General features: G+C 37.5%; 1 protein-coding gene across 2 annotated transcripts in view; it reads right to left on the minus strand.

The window, feature by feature from the left end:
- cdh4 (cadherin 4, type 1, R-cadherin (retinal)) overlaps positions 1–19,368 on the minus strand; it is a 383,532-nt gene that overhangs the window by 128,039 nt on the left and 236,125 nt on the right. For both annotated transcript variants that reach the window (XM_028447500.1, XM_028447499.1), the window contains exon 4: positions 8,747–8,973. In XM_028447500.1, the coding sequence (XP_028303301.1) occupies positions 8,747–8,973 (227 nt within the window). The remainder of the gene's footprint in view (positions 1–8,746; positions 8,974–19,368) is intronic.

Here is a 19,368-nt window from a genome sequence, read left to right on the forward strand (position 1 = left end):
GAAACAGAAAACGACAGCAAAAGGCACAGAATGTCAAGAAACGTTCAAAAAGTAACAAAAAAACCCACAAAAAGATTAAAGAAAAAATGAATATATTCATAAAACACACAAAATGACTACAAAAACAACAACATAAACAAAAGGACACACAAAATTACACAAAGCGACAGAAAAATGCACAAAATGACAAGAACAGAAAAAAATACTAGGCATGACCTGTATTCGAAAGGCAAATACTGTATGTATTTGGCAATTTGAAAAAAATTGGCAAAAATGACAGTTTGTATCTGGTTTGTTGACAAGTTTGTTCTTTTTACTAATTAAATTGAAAGTGATAATGCAAAAAAAAACCAGAAGACTGACCTTGATCTTAAATATGACCTTGAGTGAAGGTTAAGGTCACACATTGAAAGGAAATGTTGTCCAATGGTACCAGTCTGAGCACTGTATCTCAATGTGTGCTTAAGTTATAGGGAAAAAAGTTTTTTTCCTTTGTTTTTTTTTTGTGACGTCATGAACTTTGACCCCTACCGATCTTTTTACTGGTAGGTTGTACAGCTTCCGTCCAATTAAATAAAATAATCCACTTGAGATGAGCTTTTCATAAATGTAAGCGTCGCACTTGTATGATAAATATTTGTAGACATGAAAAAATGTGTTTTCTGACACTTGATGCAACCTTGACTTTGATATTTTTGTGTCATTCGTGCTGCATTAACAGCCTAGAAGAAGTTTTAGGACAAAGAAGCTGAGGATGAAAAATACTAAGAGCTCCTATGATAATGTATTCAATTGCCAAAAACAATAACAAAAACACACACAATGACTTGAAAACACAAGTTGTGTATTTCTGTGGCCCCTGCTGTGATAGAATTTGCCCATCTCTGATAAAGGGATTTATTTTGTGTGATGTTTTTTAATCGGTGTGCTTTAACTAGACGCCCGTTGTCTCCATGTTTAGGACACAGAAATCAAACTCTCCAACGCCGCTAGTGCTGATTTTAACCATTGGCTCTGACGTTCCACATCGCTGCTGCCTTTGCTCTAATCTGCCCTAAACAGGTGAGACCATAAGAGGGAAATGTGGAAAATGTGCAAATCAAATAGGCAGTAAAAACCTGATCTGGCAACCAGTAAACTGGAGACGCAGTGGGGCATAACTTATGGGCTCCGCTCTGAGCTGGTGGAGAGGGCAAAGCATTGTGCCGTGAAATCATGGACCTGCTGAAGAGCAGTGGACGAGAAGCCGTACCTGTACCAGTACCATACTCATGTGCGTCAGAATGGGAGGGGGGGTAATAGGGGGCCCGCAGAAGTCTTTTTTATATATTTATATACAAAAATTTATTTTAAACATTTTTAGATTATTTAAATTGGAATGAAAAGGGCCCAGTGTAAGAATAAACTGGTTGTTAAGCACAGTTTTGCATTAAAAACAATTAATTTTGCTGCAAACGCAAGGAAAGAAAGGAGAGAGAGAGAGAGAGAGAAAGAAAGAGAGAGAAAGAGAGAGAAAGAGAGAGAGAAAGAGAGAGAGAGAAAGAAAGAGAGAGAGAGAGAGAGAGAGAGAGAAGGTGAAATGAGGGAAAGCAACTCCTCACTCAATTCTTCAGAGATCATCTTTAAACAGTCTCATATTTTTTAGGCAATATATTATTTCGATTGAAATTAACTACGTGTACTCTTGCCCATTTAATCGCTGGAACATTCCATTTGCACAAAAAATCTTAATTGGAAATAAAATGATTTAAAAAATATATTTTGAAGACTAATTTTGCCGCCACCACCAAGTCTGAAGTAGGTGGCCCCATGATTGTAATCATTTAATATTCACCTTTTATTAAAATGTAGCAATATGATTAATATACGACACAAAAAAAACAAAAAACATTAATATTTGATTTTTGATTTTTGATTTTTTTTTACCAGCAGCCAATAAATTGTAGCAAAAGTATGTCACAAACACAATATTCAATAAACCACTGAAATATAGATTTATAAAATACAAGCAATAAATATGGAGTCATTAGATTATTGTGAAGAAAAAAAGAAAGGATTCCGGGTGAAAAAGAAAAGTGGTAACACTTTAGTTTAGGGAACACCTATAAACCATTATTAGTACTTAATAATACCTTATTAAATACTTATTAATGCCTTATTCTTATCAATGCCTTATTATACACTTAATGGCAGTCTCGCAGTCCAAACAGGGTTAGGATTAGGGTTAAGATTAGGTTCACGTTAATCCTAATCTTAACCCTAATCCTAGCATGTTAAGATCGTAATTCATATACAACAACTTCCTTACTTACGACTAATAAGTTATAATTCTGAGGTTATTGAGGGAAATCTCTTAGTTAATGGCTTACTAGTTGTATAATAAGGCCATGCAGAATAAGGCATTAATAAGTATTTAATATTGACTAATTAAGAGTCAATATGTTACTAATTTGCATGATAATAATCAACTCATTAATGGTTGATAGGTGTTTCCTAAACTAAAACATAACAGTAGGGCCCGACCAGATGGTTTGTACCCAGGGCCCAAAATGTGGTGCTACGCCCCTGTTTGTGCCTGTTTCGTACCCGTACCCATGCCTGTACCTGTACCTGTACCTGTACCCGTGCCTGTACCTGTACCTGTACCTATACCTGTACCCGTGACTGTACCTGTACCTGTACCCGTACCTGTACCCGTACCCGTACCTGTACCTGTACCTATACCTGTACCCGTGACTGTACCTGTACCTGTACCCGTACCTGTACCCGTACCCGTACCTGTACCTGTACCTGTACCTATACCTATACCTGTACCCGTGACTGTACCTGTACCTGTACCCGTACCTGTACCCGTACCTGTACCTGTACCTGTACCTGTACCCGTACCTGTACCCGTACCCGTACCTGTACCTGTACCTGTACCTATACCTGTACCCGTGACTGTACCTGTACCCGTGCCTGTACCTGTACCCGTACCCTTGCCTGTACCTGTGCCTGTACCTGTACCTGTACCTGTACCTGTACCTGTACCCGTGCCTGTACCTGTACCCGTGACTGTACCTGTACCTGTACCTGTACCCGTGCCTGTGCCTGTACCTGTACAAGTCACTGTACGCTAGCCCCAGTGCATAAACTCAGCCCTAGACACTTCAATTACTGCCGTGTACACAGGAAAATAAACCCCAAAATGAGATCATGGAGCACAATCCAAGTATTCTAATGTGTGCTTCTGAATCACTGAGCACTGAGATAATAGGACAGTTATTAAAAGCATATCAGCGCACTCTCACATTTGCTTTACAAAGCAAGAAGAGCATAGCTAAAGTATAGTAGCGTAGCGCTATAGCCTTAGGACACGCCACTGAAGCCAGCTCCAGCTCATCTAAGCAGACAGAAAGCAACAACACAATTAGTTATCAAACAGCACCTCTTCACATCACAGAGTGGCTCTGAAACACACACAAAAAGCCGTTTGTTTTTCAATCACTACGGGGGAAAAAGATGACCTCGGCTCTTTAGACTCTCTACTGCTCTTGGTATTATTATTACACAAAGACAAGCTGAGGTTATGGCACGCCAATTATTAAAACTTCTTCTCCAAAATAACTATTGACTCTGAGAACAAAGAGAAGCAGTCAGATAACAGCTATTGGCCTCTGTGTGGTTTATAGAGCTGGAAAACCAAATCAATCACCCTGAGGAAAGTAAAAACTGTCAAATTACATATTTCAAAGAATATCAAGGATTTTACACCGTTGCACTAATCTCTGCACAATACATTTACCGGTATGTTGTCAACTTACAGGTTTACACTATTATGCAACTTCTATAGACCCCTTAATGGCTGAAGGCAAAAACAGGAAACACAGCTGGCTGAAGCATATATATATATATATATATATATATATATATGTATATATATATATACACTAGATGACGTAAGCAGGATTCGCCACCATAGCTCAATGGCGGCCATCTTACCTCAGACAACTGATGTTCTGACATACTGACGTGCTCTACGGTAGCTGTTGGAAGGTGAGTGATGAGCAGGTCCAATGTCATGCTATTTTTCACCCATCTCCATTTATTGCAAGAACCCCAAAAACATAGTATTTGAGGTTTATTTTTCCAAACTCACCTGTTATCCAGAGTTTTAGCCTCTAAAAAGTGACTTTCTGACCAACGGGCTGTTCATCAGTGGGCGTGTCTACACACTAACTTGCCAGCGAGGCTCCTGCATGACTCGCTCTGAGGCAGATCAGTGATCACTAAAGTGAATTTCTCATGATATCCACACACTGTTGTTATTGTTTTCAGCCAAAAAACTGCACATTACATTAAAAAACACATGGATATTTAAACAGCTATTGTGTGAGTCCGTCTCTGCACTGTGTGTTCATCCTCATCTTTATTAAATACAGGAATAGTGAATTTAAGGTGATATTCATTTGTTTATCACTTCAACCGTTGTGTTGCATTGGGTCACAAACAGTCAGACCAAGTCAAAGGCGGTAAGATGTCTACTTCCTGGGTGCCTACACTGCAGTGTTCACTGTGGAGGGGCGGCACCAGCAGCAGGCACTTCCTGGAGGGGACGGATCAAATGCTAGCGACGTCACTAGCATTTGAAGCGCTCGTTTTTCAGAAGAGAGCAGAGAAGCAGCTCAGAGAGCATAACTTTTGGGGATTTCTCAGAGATGCAGGAAGGAAACCCAATAACATGTTGTGGGTGTTTTTGATAAAGAATTAACATTGTAACAAGGTTAAAAGCTCAAAAAAGTTGATTTGCATGATTTAGCACCTTTAAAATACCCTTAACTTGATGACAGATTTACAAACAGTTTGCCTTATTACAAACCTTAATATACGTAGGTATATTTAAAACATAGATCATCTTTTTTCTTATATCCTCACATCCAGTTATGGGCCAACGAAAATAGCAAAATAAAAATAAATAAGTCTTTTTTTGTATTTCAAGAGCGTGTCACCCAACAACCAATGCATATATATTACTAATCAATAGTGATGTGAACAGTCTATGTACATAGCTCTAAGCTGAGGCATATGCTAAGTTGTTTACTGAAGGCACAAACATGTTCTAGTCCCAAACCCTGACATACTTTTTTCCAATTTTGAGGAGCTTCTATGTCCACCAGATAGAATGTATAGCAGATGCTTTTGTATGTTCTGAGAGAGTAGGTAGAGCTGTATTAATATACCACATTTTTGTTTCCTATGTGATGTAGTTCCTGAGATAGTAGAAGCTGAAAATGAAAGAAAAATAAAGATGTGAGAAAATCGAAACAAACATCCCTCACTAAATTGGTCATATTTCAAAAACTGTTAATCCGATCAAACTAAAAATTCACTGTGTGCCTATTGAAAAATCACGGAGACCGAATTGCGTGGGATGTCCTGAAAACTTGTTGAAATGACATGGAATGACTAATTAATGAAATAGACCTAAAAACATCCCCGTATCCAATGTGTTATTTCTGACCAAATAAAGACAGAAAAGTGTTATTGCAAATGTGGCTGATGGTTCCTTTCACACCAACATTATTATGTCCATTTGACACTTGTAGGATCACCAGATTATTTAGTTGAACAGAAAATGCTGCTTTTACTGCACTCGCTTCCCATCTTTTCCAGCTCGATCGAGCATTTCTTTGAGCATGTACAAAAGCCAAGCCTCCTTAAACACTGCAACAGGTCACTTTCCAAACCACACTCCAATGATTATACGACCCAATTTTCTGCTTTACAAACGTTGAGTGCTCCATTTTCATTAAGCGCTTCCCTCGTGAGTTTTTACACGATGATGAGTGTCAACCAGACCGATAAAGTAGCACTAAAACTGACTAGAAGTATGACAGGTGACTGAAAGGCACCACAAAGTTTTTTTTTGACTTTCCGAAAAAGTCTGCAACTTGTTCAACCCAAAAAAGCAGTTTTGAAAATGTTTGTAATGTCTCAAAGACTAAATATCACCAAAAATAAATATTTTTTTTGACCCAAGCTAAAATTTGAGCATGAAAAATAGCTTTTTTTCCTTTGTACTTAAAAAATACTTTTATTAATGTTCTAAAATATGTGATTGCACATTTTATGTTATTTTTATGAGTTTTGAACAAAACATTTTCACACTTTTTACAATTTTCAATAAAGGTGAATTTTTTATTTTTATTTTGTTGGCCTGAAAATTGTTCATTATTCAAATGAAATGAAAAATTGTGGCGACAGAAAAAAGTTTGAGAACTAATGTTCTAACACACCCAGAATTAATTTGTGTATACTTATAAATAACAACAACAAGTAGAGGAACAAGAAGAAGAAGAACAAGAACAAGAACAAGAAGAAGAAGAAGAAGAAGAAGAAGAAGAAGAAGAAGAAGAAGAAGAAGGACAAGAAGAACAAGAACAAGAAGAAGAGGAAGAAGAACAAGAACAAGAACAAGAACAAAGAAGAAGAACAAGAACAAGAAGAGTTTAAGAAAAATTAAAATTCAAAAAGTTCTGAAAAAAAACCAAAAAAAAAACAAGACCCCATGTATATTTATCATTTTGTGAATTTGGTGAGACTCAGATATTTAAAACTAATTTTTATGTTGATTTGGTCTGAGTTTAACACTCCTGCTTTAATAGCTGCTCATTTATTGTGGCCAAGGATTCAGCAAACACACGAAATACACGTGATTAAATGAAATGCATCACATTTTTGTTCATTTATGAAACATGTCTTCGTGAGGGACAGAATCCTGCTGTAAAATCACAGTTCATCACCAGGTACTTTCAGACTGTGTCAGAGTGGAACACAAGCTCTATCAACGTCATTTATTTCTCCATGATTACACTGCCAGGAGTGGGCAAGAGTTTCATTGTTTTTGCAGAACGAGTCTTCAGCTTTTTGTCGTTACAAAGATAATTGTACATTCGCTCAATGCTTTTAACAAGTGGAGAGAGAAAATGACAATGGCTGCGTTGCACAGCAAATGTAACCTGGGAGTTGAGCGTGAATAATAATAGCAGAATATTTTCCAGTCGCTTCCACCTGTTAATCAATCTAAGTTTCATGGCAAACATGTGGGAGTTTCAGGGGTTATCACTGCATCTGAACTAAAATATAGATCAACAGAAATGTTGAAACGCAGCCTAATCCACAGTAGTAGACCTCCCTTATATTAATTCTAACTACGAAAAAGAGTGTAAATAATAATAAAACCTAAAGAATATTAACATTTAAATGTGTTTATGGGACCAGGTTTGTAGAGGACAGCAAACAAACAAAAACATACACATGTGACAGGAAAATATACAAAATGACCACAAATACACAACATCACTCACGACACACAAAAACCACAAGAACAAACAAAAATACATGGAAAAAACCCAGAATAACAGAAAGATACGCAAATCAACAACAAAAACATAAAATGACTTAAAACACATATGGAAAGTGCAAAAACACACAGAATGACTCCAAAAAATACACAAAGCGAAAACAAAAATACGCAAAAAAATACACACAAAAAAACAGAATAACATTGAAAACTGATGATCTCTCAGAAAGGAAGTAAAATCGGACCCATGCTCCATCTCAGCTGGTGTCCGTGTTACCTGGTGACAAACTACCGGCCACACGCTTGATCTTTGCTATAGAAAAACTTTCAGATATAAACAATATTTCTTCTTCACACAACGTTTCATTAACACACAGGAAACAACAGATAAACATACAGAGCGGAAATAGTTCTTTCTCTTTGGATTTTAAATTTTACGTCATTACAGCCAGCTAACAAAAAACTTAAAAAATGTGCAGCCCCCAAAGTAAAAAAAAAATAAAAAATAAAATGACAGAAAAACCAAACATACAGAAAAAAATGATGCACAAAAAAAAAAAAAGCTAAATTACCCAAATGCTTCATCATCATCATCATCATCATCATCATTATCAAACTTTATTTAGGACACATACATGGTCCATAGCAGACATAACAGCTATATCAATAAACAAGACAAATTAATTCACAAGACACAAAAATAACAACAAAAATACACAGAATTACAGAAAAATATACAAAAACATAACCAAAAAACTACTACAAATGAATCTCTCTATAAAAGCAAGTACTCTCTGTCTGTCTGTGTGTGCGTTCCTCAAATATCTCTGCAGATCAGGATGAGAGTTTCAACATGGCTGCTGCTTGTTTCAAGGGTGCACAATGTCGGATTTGTTTGTACTGCAATGATACAATTAATACATTATTCCATAAATGCTTTACAAATTCCATGTGCATCTAAACTGACTGTTGTGAATTAATGACACTAAACGAGTCCGGACCGAGTCTGTTCTGGTCTGAGGAGATCCGGATCCACAAGGACAACAAACTGGAATCGGAATAGATGGGGTTCAACTCCCTACAATGTCCTTGCTAACAGCCAAAATATATGAAAACACAATAGTTATGACTCTACACATTTCACAACAAACCTAAATGTCCCTGACGTCCCACCTTCAAATAGAACCTAATTTGGCCATCCATGAAAAGCTACTGAACCTCCCACTTTTCTATAACAACACATAGTTCCTACGGGCACTGCACTAGTAAAAATAATAAACCTGCTTAACATGATTGTCTGTTATAAATTATGTTAAAAGTAGTGTTGAATTCCACTATTGTACAGCTGAGTACTAGTTTTGGCCGTCTATGAATGAAGAGTGAAAGTGGCTGGTTCTTGTTTACCTTTGACAGCGGTAGAGAATGAGGATGTCCTGCCAGGGCCAATTTAACCGTCGTCTCCCAGATGTGTTGGTCATGGAGTCCTCGCGCCGTGACCATGAACTGAACCGGTTCCGACAGATTGGCCACGTTCTGCCCGGCGTACACGGTCCCATCAGACCTCACGCTGAAGTTTGGATCACTGCTGATGAAGCTGACATCTCTGCCCCGCTGGCAATCCTCAAACTTCACTGCACACACATTCAATAGAGAAAAGAGGCACATTACACTGATATTCATCCACTCTTTAATAACATCATCTTATTTCAATCCTAAACATGGATTAAGAGAAAAGTCATTTCAAGCTGGGATTTATTAAGAAAAAAATCAATAAAACATTATCTGAAAGAACAGAAACCAGCATTCATCTGATTTTACTCCCAAATTTTCACAAATAAAACAAAGCTACAAAGATTTAAAATGGAGAAAACCTCAGGAAAACATAGAGAAATAAACCAAAAACAGCAGCAAAAAAATCGATTCAACGATATATCACGATACTACGTCGCGCCATTCTCGGATTTATTCAAAAAGCATCCAAATCGATTTTTATTTTTTTTTACCTTTATTTAACCAGGACAGACTTTTCCACTGCAGGAGACGTTGTAACTGCACAAAGAAGTGCTCTGAAACCTGGGCATGTTGACCAGCTTGTGTTTTTTTAATAAAATCCAAAAAGAAAGTACCAACTTTCTGCATTTGTTTGTTGTTCTAGGCATATACCTCAGTTAGGTTGCACTTAAGTCAAAGTTGGTTTAAAAGCCAAATTTTAAGTTGTTGGCACATGGCATGTTAAAGCCAATGTTTTGAGTGTGAAATATGCCAATAAAATATATTTCATACATAACGTTCTCATGAAAGTGTACAAATGTACAGATTAGCTGTTTCTTGTCATATATTAAAAAAAAAATAATTGCAATAATCGCCTTATACTTTAATATCGGTATATATCGTATCGTGACTTATGTATCAGGATACGAATCATATCAATACACTACTCCTGATGGACAAAGGTTCTTCATTTGTTAGAAACTACTGTACAACCAAAAGTGGAATGAAAATATACATTAATCTGTGAATGCATTTTAATTTTAGGACAAGTAAGTAAAATGTCCAAGAAAACATGAATTATTGTGTGGTAATTAATAACTAATACAGTTGTAGATATGTCAGACCATCCAAACACACAAAGAAATGCCTCAATAATTGCAGGGTTCACACTTTACCCATGCTTATAACACATGATTTTTCATCTCAAATTGATGAAATCCTGCAATTTCTTATAGATTGTTCCACAAAAATTTCACAAAATAAAGCAAAACCTGGTCACAAAATCAAAGAAATAGTGATATCTTAGTCACTTACTGTTTTGATATAGTTAGTTACTATTTTATAGGCAATGGCAAGGCACATTTATCTGTATCGTGCATTTCATACACAAGGCAATTTAATGTGCTTTAGTGTTTCCCAAACTTCAGACATTTAACCTGAAGCCATGTACCCACTACCACTGCACACATAATAACGTAATGCAGTGTTTTTCAACCTTGGGGTCGTGACCATGTACAGTCGCCTGGAATTCAAACGGGGTACCCTGAAATGTCTAATAATTTATAATAATAAAAAAATATTGATTAAAAATAAATTTTTTAAATATTTTAATTAATATTATTTTTCAAATTATAACACCACACACAAAACAATCTTAAACAACTGTGTTACTATACTTTCACTATTTTAATTATAAATTTAGTTCAAATAAAATGCAGTATAAAAATGTCTGAGCTGGAGAATCTTGTCACTTTGTGCACTAACCCTGGCAACAATAAACATTATCAAAAGATAATTCTAGAAAGAATAAAAAAACGTCTCTGGACAGGCCACAAATTTGTGATATTAAAATAGGATCACGGCCCAAAAAATTTGGGAACCACTGATGTAATGTCACACACAACGCAACCCTACAGTAAAACTTGTCTACCTATCTTGTTGAGCAACAATATACAGTAAAATGAAAAATAATATTAATAATCTGTAATCATGGGTAGTCAGCTAATATGTTATATGTGGCAATGCATGGAGACTCTTGACTGCTGGTCCATTTATAATCTAGTTTCCAATTTTAATTTTTTATTCATGTACCCCCCACGACACATTTGCGTACTTGTACCCCACTTTGTGAACCTGGGCTTTACATGATTGAAAAGTGCAACAGGAAACATCAAATAAGTTTTCAATGAAATGGTCCAAAACTTTTGAGGCTTTAGGTTGGTTCTTCTTCTGTTGCACAATTCTTCTTCACAATGTAAATGTTGAAGTGCAATAGAAGTTCATGTATAATTTTGTCATGAATTTACAACATTAAACAATGCGTCAACGCACATTTTTGTAGTTAACATTATACTTTATCTTCCTAGTCATTTTTGCATTATTGTATACATTACATACATTATGTTTGGTGTGAATCTCGAGATGGTCTATAATATAATCAATTCCATTTTTTCTTTTGCCCCACCCAGGCAAGAATCTTAAAGGGGACATATGATACCCATTTAAAACACTTCCATGCGGTCTAAATGACATATCTGTGCTGGATAACATGAATCAAGCAAAAGATAAGGTTTAAGACCCAGTATAAAACAGCTCTTTCAGAGCGCTCCATTTTCCCCCTCCTCCCACCCCTCTGTTTCGCTGGGTGTACTGAAACGAGTTATGAGGTTGTGGAAACAGTCGAGGGTGAAGTGATTGGCACACACTAACACGTATTTCCCAACTAAGGAGGAGACATTGCCATTAAAAATGAAATCCAGCCACTTCCTTCTTGTGTCTTTGGCAGCTGGAGTTTGAAGCAAAGCCCAATTCAACGTGTGATGTCACAAACTCAGAAAATTTGAAACGAAGCCATTTTCTCTGTGTTGTAAGACTTACACAGAACACAAACAAAAGACTGGATGGATTTAATTCACATTTTGTGTGCCGGTGGACTCTCAACTTACCTCATATGTTCAAAAACACTGCAAATGTGGATTTTTCATAATATGTCCCCTTTAAACTCCGCCTATGCTATTTAGTGCATGTGCAGATTCGCTGACACTCCCTGTTTGGTATTTTCTATACATCGTTCCAAAACTCACACATGTTCACACATGTCTTCCTCTACCATTAAGTTGCACTGTATGTGTTTAGATTGTATCTCACCAGCACTAGTGGCTGCCCATAACAAGACAAATTGATTTCATAAATCACCCAGGGAACACATCATCTGTGATGAGCCGTGGAAGTGGGATTTCTTAAAAGTCCCGTGTAAAGAATTCTGCACAGCAAGCATTTTTTTAATTTTATCAAACCATCTCTCTAATTCATTGCCCAGCTTGGCGCCAACGGCAGCATCCAAACAACAGAGTAATAAAGCATGGGATCTCCTGCAGCTTAGCATCACACACATTAGCCACTGAGTTACTGCACGGATGGCAAACACTCTTCTCAACATTTGTGCATGTATTGATGCTAGACGAGCACGAGCATATTTTCATTAGTCACAATAGCTGGTAGTGATAAAGGGCTACATGCACACATTCCTGAATAGAGTGCTCCGCCTGTGAGTGAAAAGATATGTCACAAAGTATTGCTTCGCTCTGGGAATCATTTATCAAGGTAGGGAGTGTGAATGAACACCGAGTTGTGACAATATGACAAAGACCTGCTGGAATAGTCCACAGATGAATAGTGATAGTCCACGCATTATGTAAATCACTTCAATTAGCTTGAATGGCACAGGCTAATTGTTGTCACTTAAACGGTTCCCTTGTGGTAAAGCTGGAGAAACACAGCTTAAGGACACGAGCGCTGCTTAGCGCTGCTGTGAGGCTGTGTGTGTGTGTGTGTGTGTGTGTGTGTTTAGAACACAGATCATCAGAGAATATTTTCCCTCCACTGCTGCATACACTTATCTTGATGTTAAAGCCACAGTGACATCATCAGGGGTCTCAGGGCTGGGGGAGGGATTGCGTGTTCTTGTGCCAGTTGGACTGAGAAACAAACGTCTGTGAGGCATTAGCATTAGTGTTATTTTTTATTTAATTTTAGTCTAGGCTGTGTTTGAAATGTCACACTCCATACTATGCACTACAAACTCAATGGTATAGTGTCTACTATATACTATACGTATGATTAGGATGATGAGCGTTCCCACTGAAGTATACTTCCAAGTTTTCCAAGATGCATTTGGAACCTACAACAACAAAAACCTGAATCACACTGATGCTAAATATCTCTGATTCTCCATCTTTGAAAGTTCTGAAAACATTTGAAGTAAGAAAGTGACCAAGTAGAAAATCAACATGTGCTCATTTGATCCATGAAACTCACGTAAACACATTTCATTCCAACATTTTAAAGACCCTCCATTGTTCTAATGACAAAATTTCTGATTAACTTCAAAACAAGAGCCCTAATTACAAAAGTGTTAAAGAAATAATGGAAGACAAAAAGAGATGCTTTTATTTTGAAAAGGGGATGTTTGATTTTTAGCTTGAAGCTGGTCCCATTACCATTTTGCGTTCCACTTGCAATGCATCATGGGGCGGTTGAGTATGATTAGTGTGCCCACCGCGTATACTTAATAAATGTCCCCATATAGTATACATCCAAGTATTTCTCACATAATCTGTTCATACTATCTAATGTGAACGCACTACATAGACATTTTGACGTCAGATTTAGCATGAGTAGTACGTTAGTGTGACATTAACTCACTCAGTGCCATTGACGAGATAACTCGTCATTTGCGTTTTTTCACAGGGATTACTAGGAAGCAAATTCTGGCGGAGGTCCCTCATCAATATCTAAGCTGTGGGGTGTTGTAGTGATCAACTGTGCACTGAAGATGGCAGCAGTACACCTTTAGATGAGAGATTAGCCACTGATGCTACCCAGCAAAGGAGGAAGAAACAGGAACGAGTGAGATTATGGCGCTACGGAGTGATATTGTGACGTATCCAGCACCTCACAGCTCCACATTTTTGTCATAAAATCCGCTACTGGGTGCTCTTGTCCAGAGAAGAGCTCTTGAATGTCAGGGCAACAATCCCCAAAGATTTATTTCTCACTTTTATTGCTTCCTCTGTGGATTTACTGGACATTTTACTCAAAGGTGCACTCACATTTGCTCATGCAGTGAAGCGCCGGAGGAAAGAAAAAAGAGCTGGTGCGCTTGTGCGCCTCCGCCAGTGCAGCCGACGCACACCGTTACCGGGGATATTCCTCTCAAACGTGCGCTCACTGTGTAACAAAGTGGACGAACTCCAGCTGCTGTTGTGTAGAAACAAAGACTTCTACTCATCTTCTGTTCTGTGCTTCACGGAAACGTGGCTGTGTGGAGCGGTGCCGGACTCTGCGCTGCAGTTCGCCGGCTTCCAACTTCACAGAGCGGGCCGAGACGCGGAGCTCACCGGGAAGAGGAAATGTGGAGGAATCTGCTTTTATGTGAACAGCAACTGGTGTAACGACGTGACAGTGATCCTTCAGCACTGCTCTCCTCACCTGGAATCCTTTATTATCAACAGCAAACCCTTCTATTCCCCCCGTGAGTTCACTTCATTCATCCTGGTTGGTGTGTGTGTATATCTGTGTGATTGACGGGGTGGGGGGGGGGTATTCAACTGTGAGCTAAATAGCAAAATAATAGGTGACATGTCGCAGGTAGCAGCGCACCTTTGGATGAGAGATCATCCATGCACAGCAGAGCTCAGAGGGAGAGGAGGAAAGGCGTTTACAAGACAGAAGATGGCGCTATGTACGAGAGTTGACGTTCCCAAAAGCGTAAACATGACCAGAGCATGTGTGGAACTCATGGATAGTGTGGTGATGGTGACATAAAACAATATAAAAAACCGGGGAACGCAGTGACACTCTGCATGTCTGGGAGGAAGAGGAAGTTGCGTGTGTGCAGACTGACGGGAGAGAAAGTTGGAGGAACGCCAAAATACAGTGAGAAATCCATTCAACTCTGACCCAGATAGCAAAATAATAATAATTTTTATTATCAAAAGCCCTGTCTCAGTGTTTGTTTTTTAGTTTTATATATGGAAACAATGTTCAGATGTTAGAGTTGTCACTAAAGCAAAAAAAAAAAAATAGCTTTAAAGTCACTGACAGGGTTTTTTTTTAGAAAAAGGCTTTTTTCTCAGCTTTTTGCTTTTAATCTGATGATTTGTGTAAAACTTGCTCTATTCAACAGCTGATTACAAAAGAATGAAAGGAGCCAGAAACAACTTATTTTTTTGATGAAAGTAGAGGCTTCAATCTTTCAGAATCTGGTGTCAGATTTCAGATATTCATAGTAAAAAATATTCAGTGGGTCTTTAAAATCAGTCAAAGTGCTCAAAAATGGCAGGCACTGAGGGGGGTAGAAAATCTGATAATGGCTGGCACTGAATGAGTTAACAACACAACTGTAGTCTTTTGACTAAAATGCAACTCATTTTTGTTAAACGTATTGAGATGACTGTTGTAATTTGGACTACATAAATAAAGTTGATTTGATTTGATATTCTGGGCGATACGGCGCTTGTTTCCATTTGTATAGGGGTCTATAGGACGAAGGAGGGACTTATATACATTAATGTATATGAATGACCACCAGCAATAGACCATAGTAAAAGACTAGTTAGGTGTTTTTTCACATTTCAAAAGAATCACACATGAACATAGATTTCTCAGAAACTCCGGATATCAGCTTTTAATGTATCAAATGGATTTTTTTGAAATTAGTCAATGTCTTGTTATTGTCATTAAAAAAAGGTAGACGACAAAATCTGAATAAAGAAATATATAATTATATACAGTATATATATGAACGAAAATATTAACGCCATTGGAATTTTTACAGAAAAAAAATAATAAATTCTCCCAGAAACTGTAGCAAATACAAATATTTTTGGTATACACGTGTTCATTTCCTTTTTGTGCACTGAAAAAACACAAAAAAGCAGAAGGAAAAAGTCAAATCGACATAAATTTACACAAAATTAAAAAAAAATAAAAAATGGACCGGACATAATTGTTGACACTCCTTCATATTTGTTTTCAGGTGTAATTTCTATATTGCCAACACCTGTTACTGCCACAGGTGAGTTAATCACATCATCACATCTGCTTGAAATAAAGTTATGTATGCATGGTTTAAAAGGGTGCCAGCAATTTTGACCCGGAATTTTTTTTAAAAATTTTGTTAAAATTATGTAAATGTATGCTTTTTTGAGTTTTTTTCAATGCAGATAAAGGAAATAAACACATGCATACCAAAAACATTTGAAATTGAGAAATAGTGTATTTTCTGTAAAATGTCAGGGATGCCAATACTTTCATCCATGACTGCATACATATTATATTACAAGGTAATCACTATGAAATGAATGACAGTATTTCTCGCCTAAATGCAGCTCTGTGTGGAGATTTAAAGTCAGTTTCTGAAACAGCACACAGTTGGAACTACAAAAGAAAGATCATTTAGTAGCCTACATCACTGGCCCCTGAGTCTTTGCTTTTTTTGTCAGGGCTTTAAAGTGTGTTTGACTTTGATTTCTCAGTGGAACATTAGGACTAAACCAGCAGCTGAAAGCGTGTATACTTTTACTGAAGTTTTTCTTTTTTTTCCCACACTTTGTTGCCCTGCTGTATGAGATAATGTACACATGTATTTGCCACTGCGTGTGTGTTTTGTGAGCCTGTGTGAGTGCGTGCTTCCTGTATATTTTAGTGCATGCTGCCATCCACAGAGATGCTTGGCAGGCTGCTGAGGCTGGTGTCATTCTGCTTGGCTGCTCTCGTCTGGACCGGCGTGGCAGAGAACACGGTGTCCAACAGAGCATCCGCTGCAGCACCGAGCAGAGCTAAAACACAGCAGCCAAGCAGCCGTGACCAGCGACCACTAAGTCCTCCCCGCACGCACTCACGCACAGAGGAACATGTAACGTGCGCAGAGTAACTGACAGGTCACTCTGAAATGGCTCAGCATGCCTGGTGCATCCACGTGGAGTGCAGGACCCTTAATCCCTCTGCAACCTCCTCCACAGTGTTCACCTGTCAACCATGGATGGCTCCCATCTTCCTCCTGTCACAGCAGCCTCTTCTCTCTCTGCTTCAGAGTGCTGCTATCTCTCTCTGCTCTCGTCCTTATTTCTCTCTCGTTTAAATTCCTTTCAACCTTGACCGCCCATAACCCCCCAATGTTCCTCACAGACCAAAATTATTTCTCCTCCAATGCTTGTCCAATCAGGGCAACCGGTTTGAGTCTTGCTGAAATAATTATGGCTCAGCTTGTTGTGTCATTTATCAAAAGAAAAGTAAAAGCCAAAAACTCCATTCATCAAGACGCTTCAGATATGTAGATTAGGGATAGACCGATCAGAATTTTTTAGGGCCGATAACCAATACGGACTGCCGCTTTTCTTGAGCCAATATTTGGAGCCGATACTAATTTAGCTACCTCAATTTACATCATAAAAATGATGTAAAATGTTTATTAAAATTAAAAAAAATATTTAACAAATATTAAAAACAGGTGATGTAGAACAAGAACAAGTAAAAAATATTTCTGCTCTCTGTAAATAAAGCTGATGCGGATACACATAAAAAACGCAAAAATCAGCCTATAATATCGGCCGGCCAATGAATCGGTCTATCACTAATGTAGATATTGCAATATATAAATGTCACAAGATGTGTCTTTAATGGTATCACAAGGGCAGTCAGTTTGAAATAATAACCCTAACCCTATAATATCACTTTTTTCAGGAAATCTACTTTGAAATTTACTTTAATCTAGTGACATGTTTTAACTACCAACTGTCAGTCTTCCTCAGAGGCATCTACTGATTGCTTTATATGTCCTTTTGAGTAATTTCTTCAGGAAAGCATCAAAACATCTACTGATCGCTCTCATAAAGACACTTGTCAGGAGATTAAAGTGAATTTCAAAGTAAATTTCCTGAAAAAAGTTGAGTGAATGAATGAAACCTTAACATACAGTTTTTTATTTTTAACATACATTTTAGAAAATTCTATCGAGTTGAAAAGGTGAAACCCAGAGTATGTAAGCATGTTTATTTTTTTCCAACAGCAATTTTTTGGTATTTTTTCCTTTCCAAAATTACCGTATCACATCATTATCGCGAGCAAATTGTTGCATCATATTATGAACTCAGTGAATCACCCCATCCCTATAATGTATACATTTGTTAGCAGGTTAGTGTGTGTTAGCAGTAAATGTGTCCGTGTTTGTGCGAATGTTTCACTGCTTACGTTGCACACACCACAATCAGGTTCTTTGTGTGCGTGTTGTGCCTGTAATAACCATTAAAGCAGAGTTAGGAGATTTTCAAAATAAAACACTTAAGGTGCTTATTCCAGCAGGTTCTATTTGTCTTTTTAAAAAAATATGTTAAGGTTTCATTTATTCAGAAAAACTTTTTTCAGGAAATTTACTTTGATCTCCCTGACATTATTCAACAATGTTACGCGTAAGTCAAGGAAACATCAAAGCGATCAGCAGACGCCTCTGAAGAAGGCTGGTGGTTGACAGACGAAACATGTCAGGAGATCAAAGTACATTTCCTGAAAAACCTTTGTCTGAATAAATTAAACCTAAGATGCTTTTACACCAGTCTAGTCCTGGACATGGGCAGAATGGGCAGAGAACAGCTGATCATTTTATCATCTTGATATGGCTCGGATTGTGTTGACAGACAACTTTGTGACACTTTTCTGTGCAGACAAACAGAAATGAGAAGAACAAGCCATCATCTATTGGTCAAAGCGAATACGTAAGACTGTAAATAAAATTCTCTTCCAGTTATTTCACAACATTCACCAATGGAGCCGCAACAAATTGTTGTGCTTTTGGTAGCTTTTATGTTTTCTTACGCGCTGTAGCCAGTATTGTACCCACCCACAATGCCGGGCGCTCTACATCATCTGTGACACTTCTTGTATTTGGTCCAAACCCGAGAGCATTTGTGTTCACAGCGCACCTGAATCGCTTCTATTGGGAAGTCTCCGAGTCTAGACTTTGTTTGTGTTTGCATGTTTAAAATGCGACAAACTAGGCAGATTTTCTGGAAAAATGCACCATCAAAAAATATTTACATTTAAATTTATATTGAATTAAAAATACTACATTACAAATGTATATCTGTATTTAGATAATCAGAATACAGATTACATAGATAATGATGATGCGTAAAGTTGTTTGGTTTATCTGAGTCTGATTGGTGACAATATTTACTGTCCACTCCCATTAAAAGTTGTACATGCGGAGTAACTCCTCTTCAATACGAGTCAATGGAGTGACTGTGGGCGCAGAGAAATTAAATAAATGTGCTTTCCCTGCCTACCTGCCAACCCATCATGGATAAAGAGAGGTAGGACCCATTTAAAGCACTTTTCAAAAAGGCAAGGAAACATGAACAAACTAGGCACAAACTAAATTTGATGATTTCAAATCTTGAATATGTCTATATTTTTTAATCTTGGTCCTAAATTATGTTATTTCAGGTCTTAATTTATGTATATTCATTTACCACTTC

This window comes from Gouania willdenowi, chromosome 5, assembly GCF_900634775.1.
Source record: "Gouania willdenowi chromosome 5, fGouWil2.1, whole genome shotgun sequence".
Lineage (NCBI taxonomy): Eukaryota > Metazoa > Chordata > Actinopteri > Blenniiformes > Gobiesocidae > Gouania > Gouania willdenowi.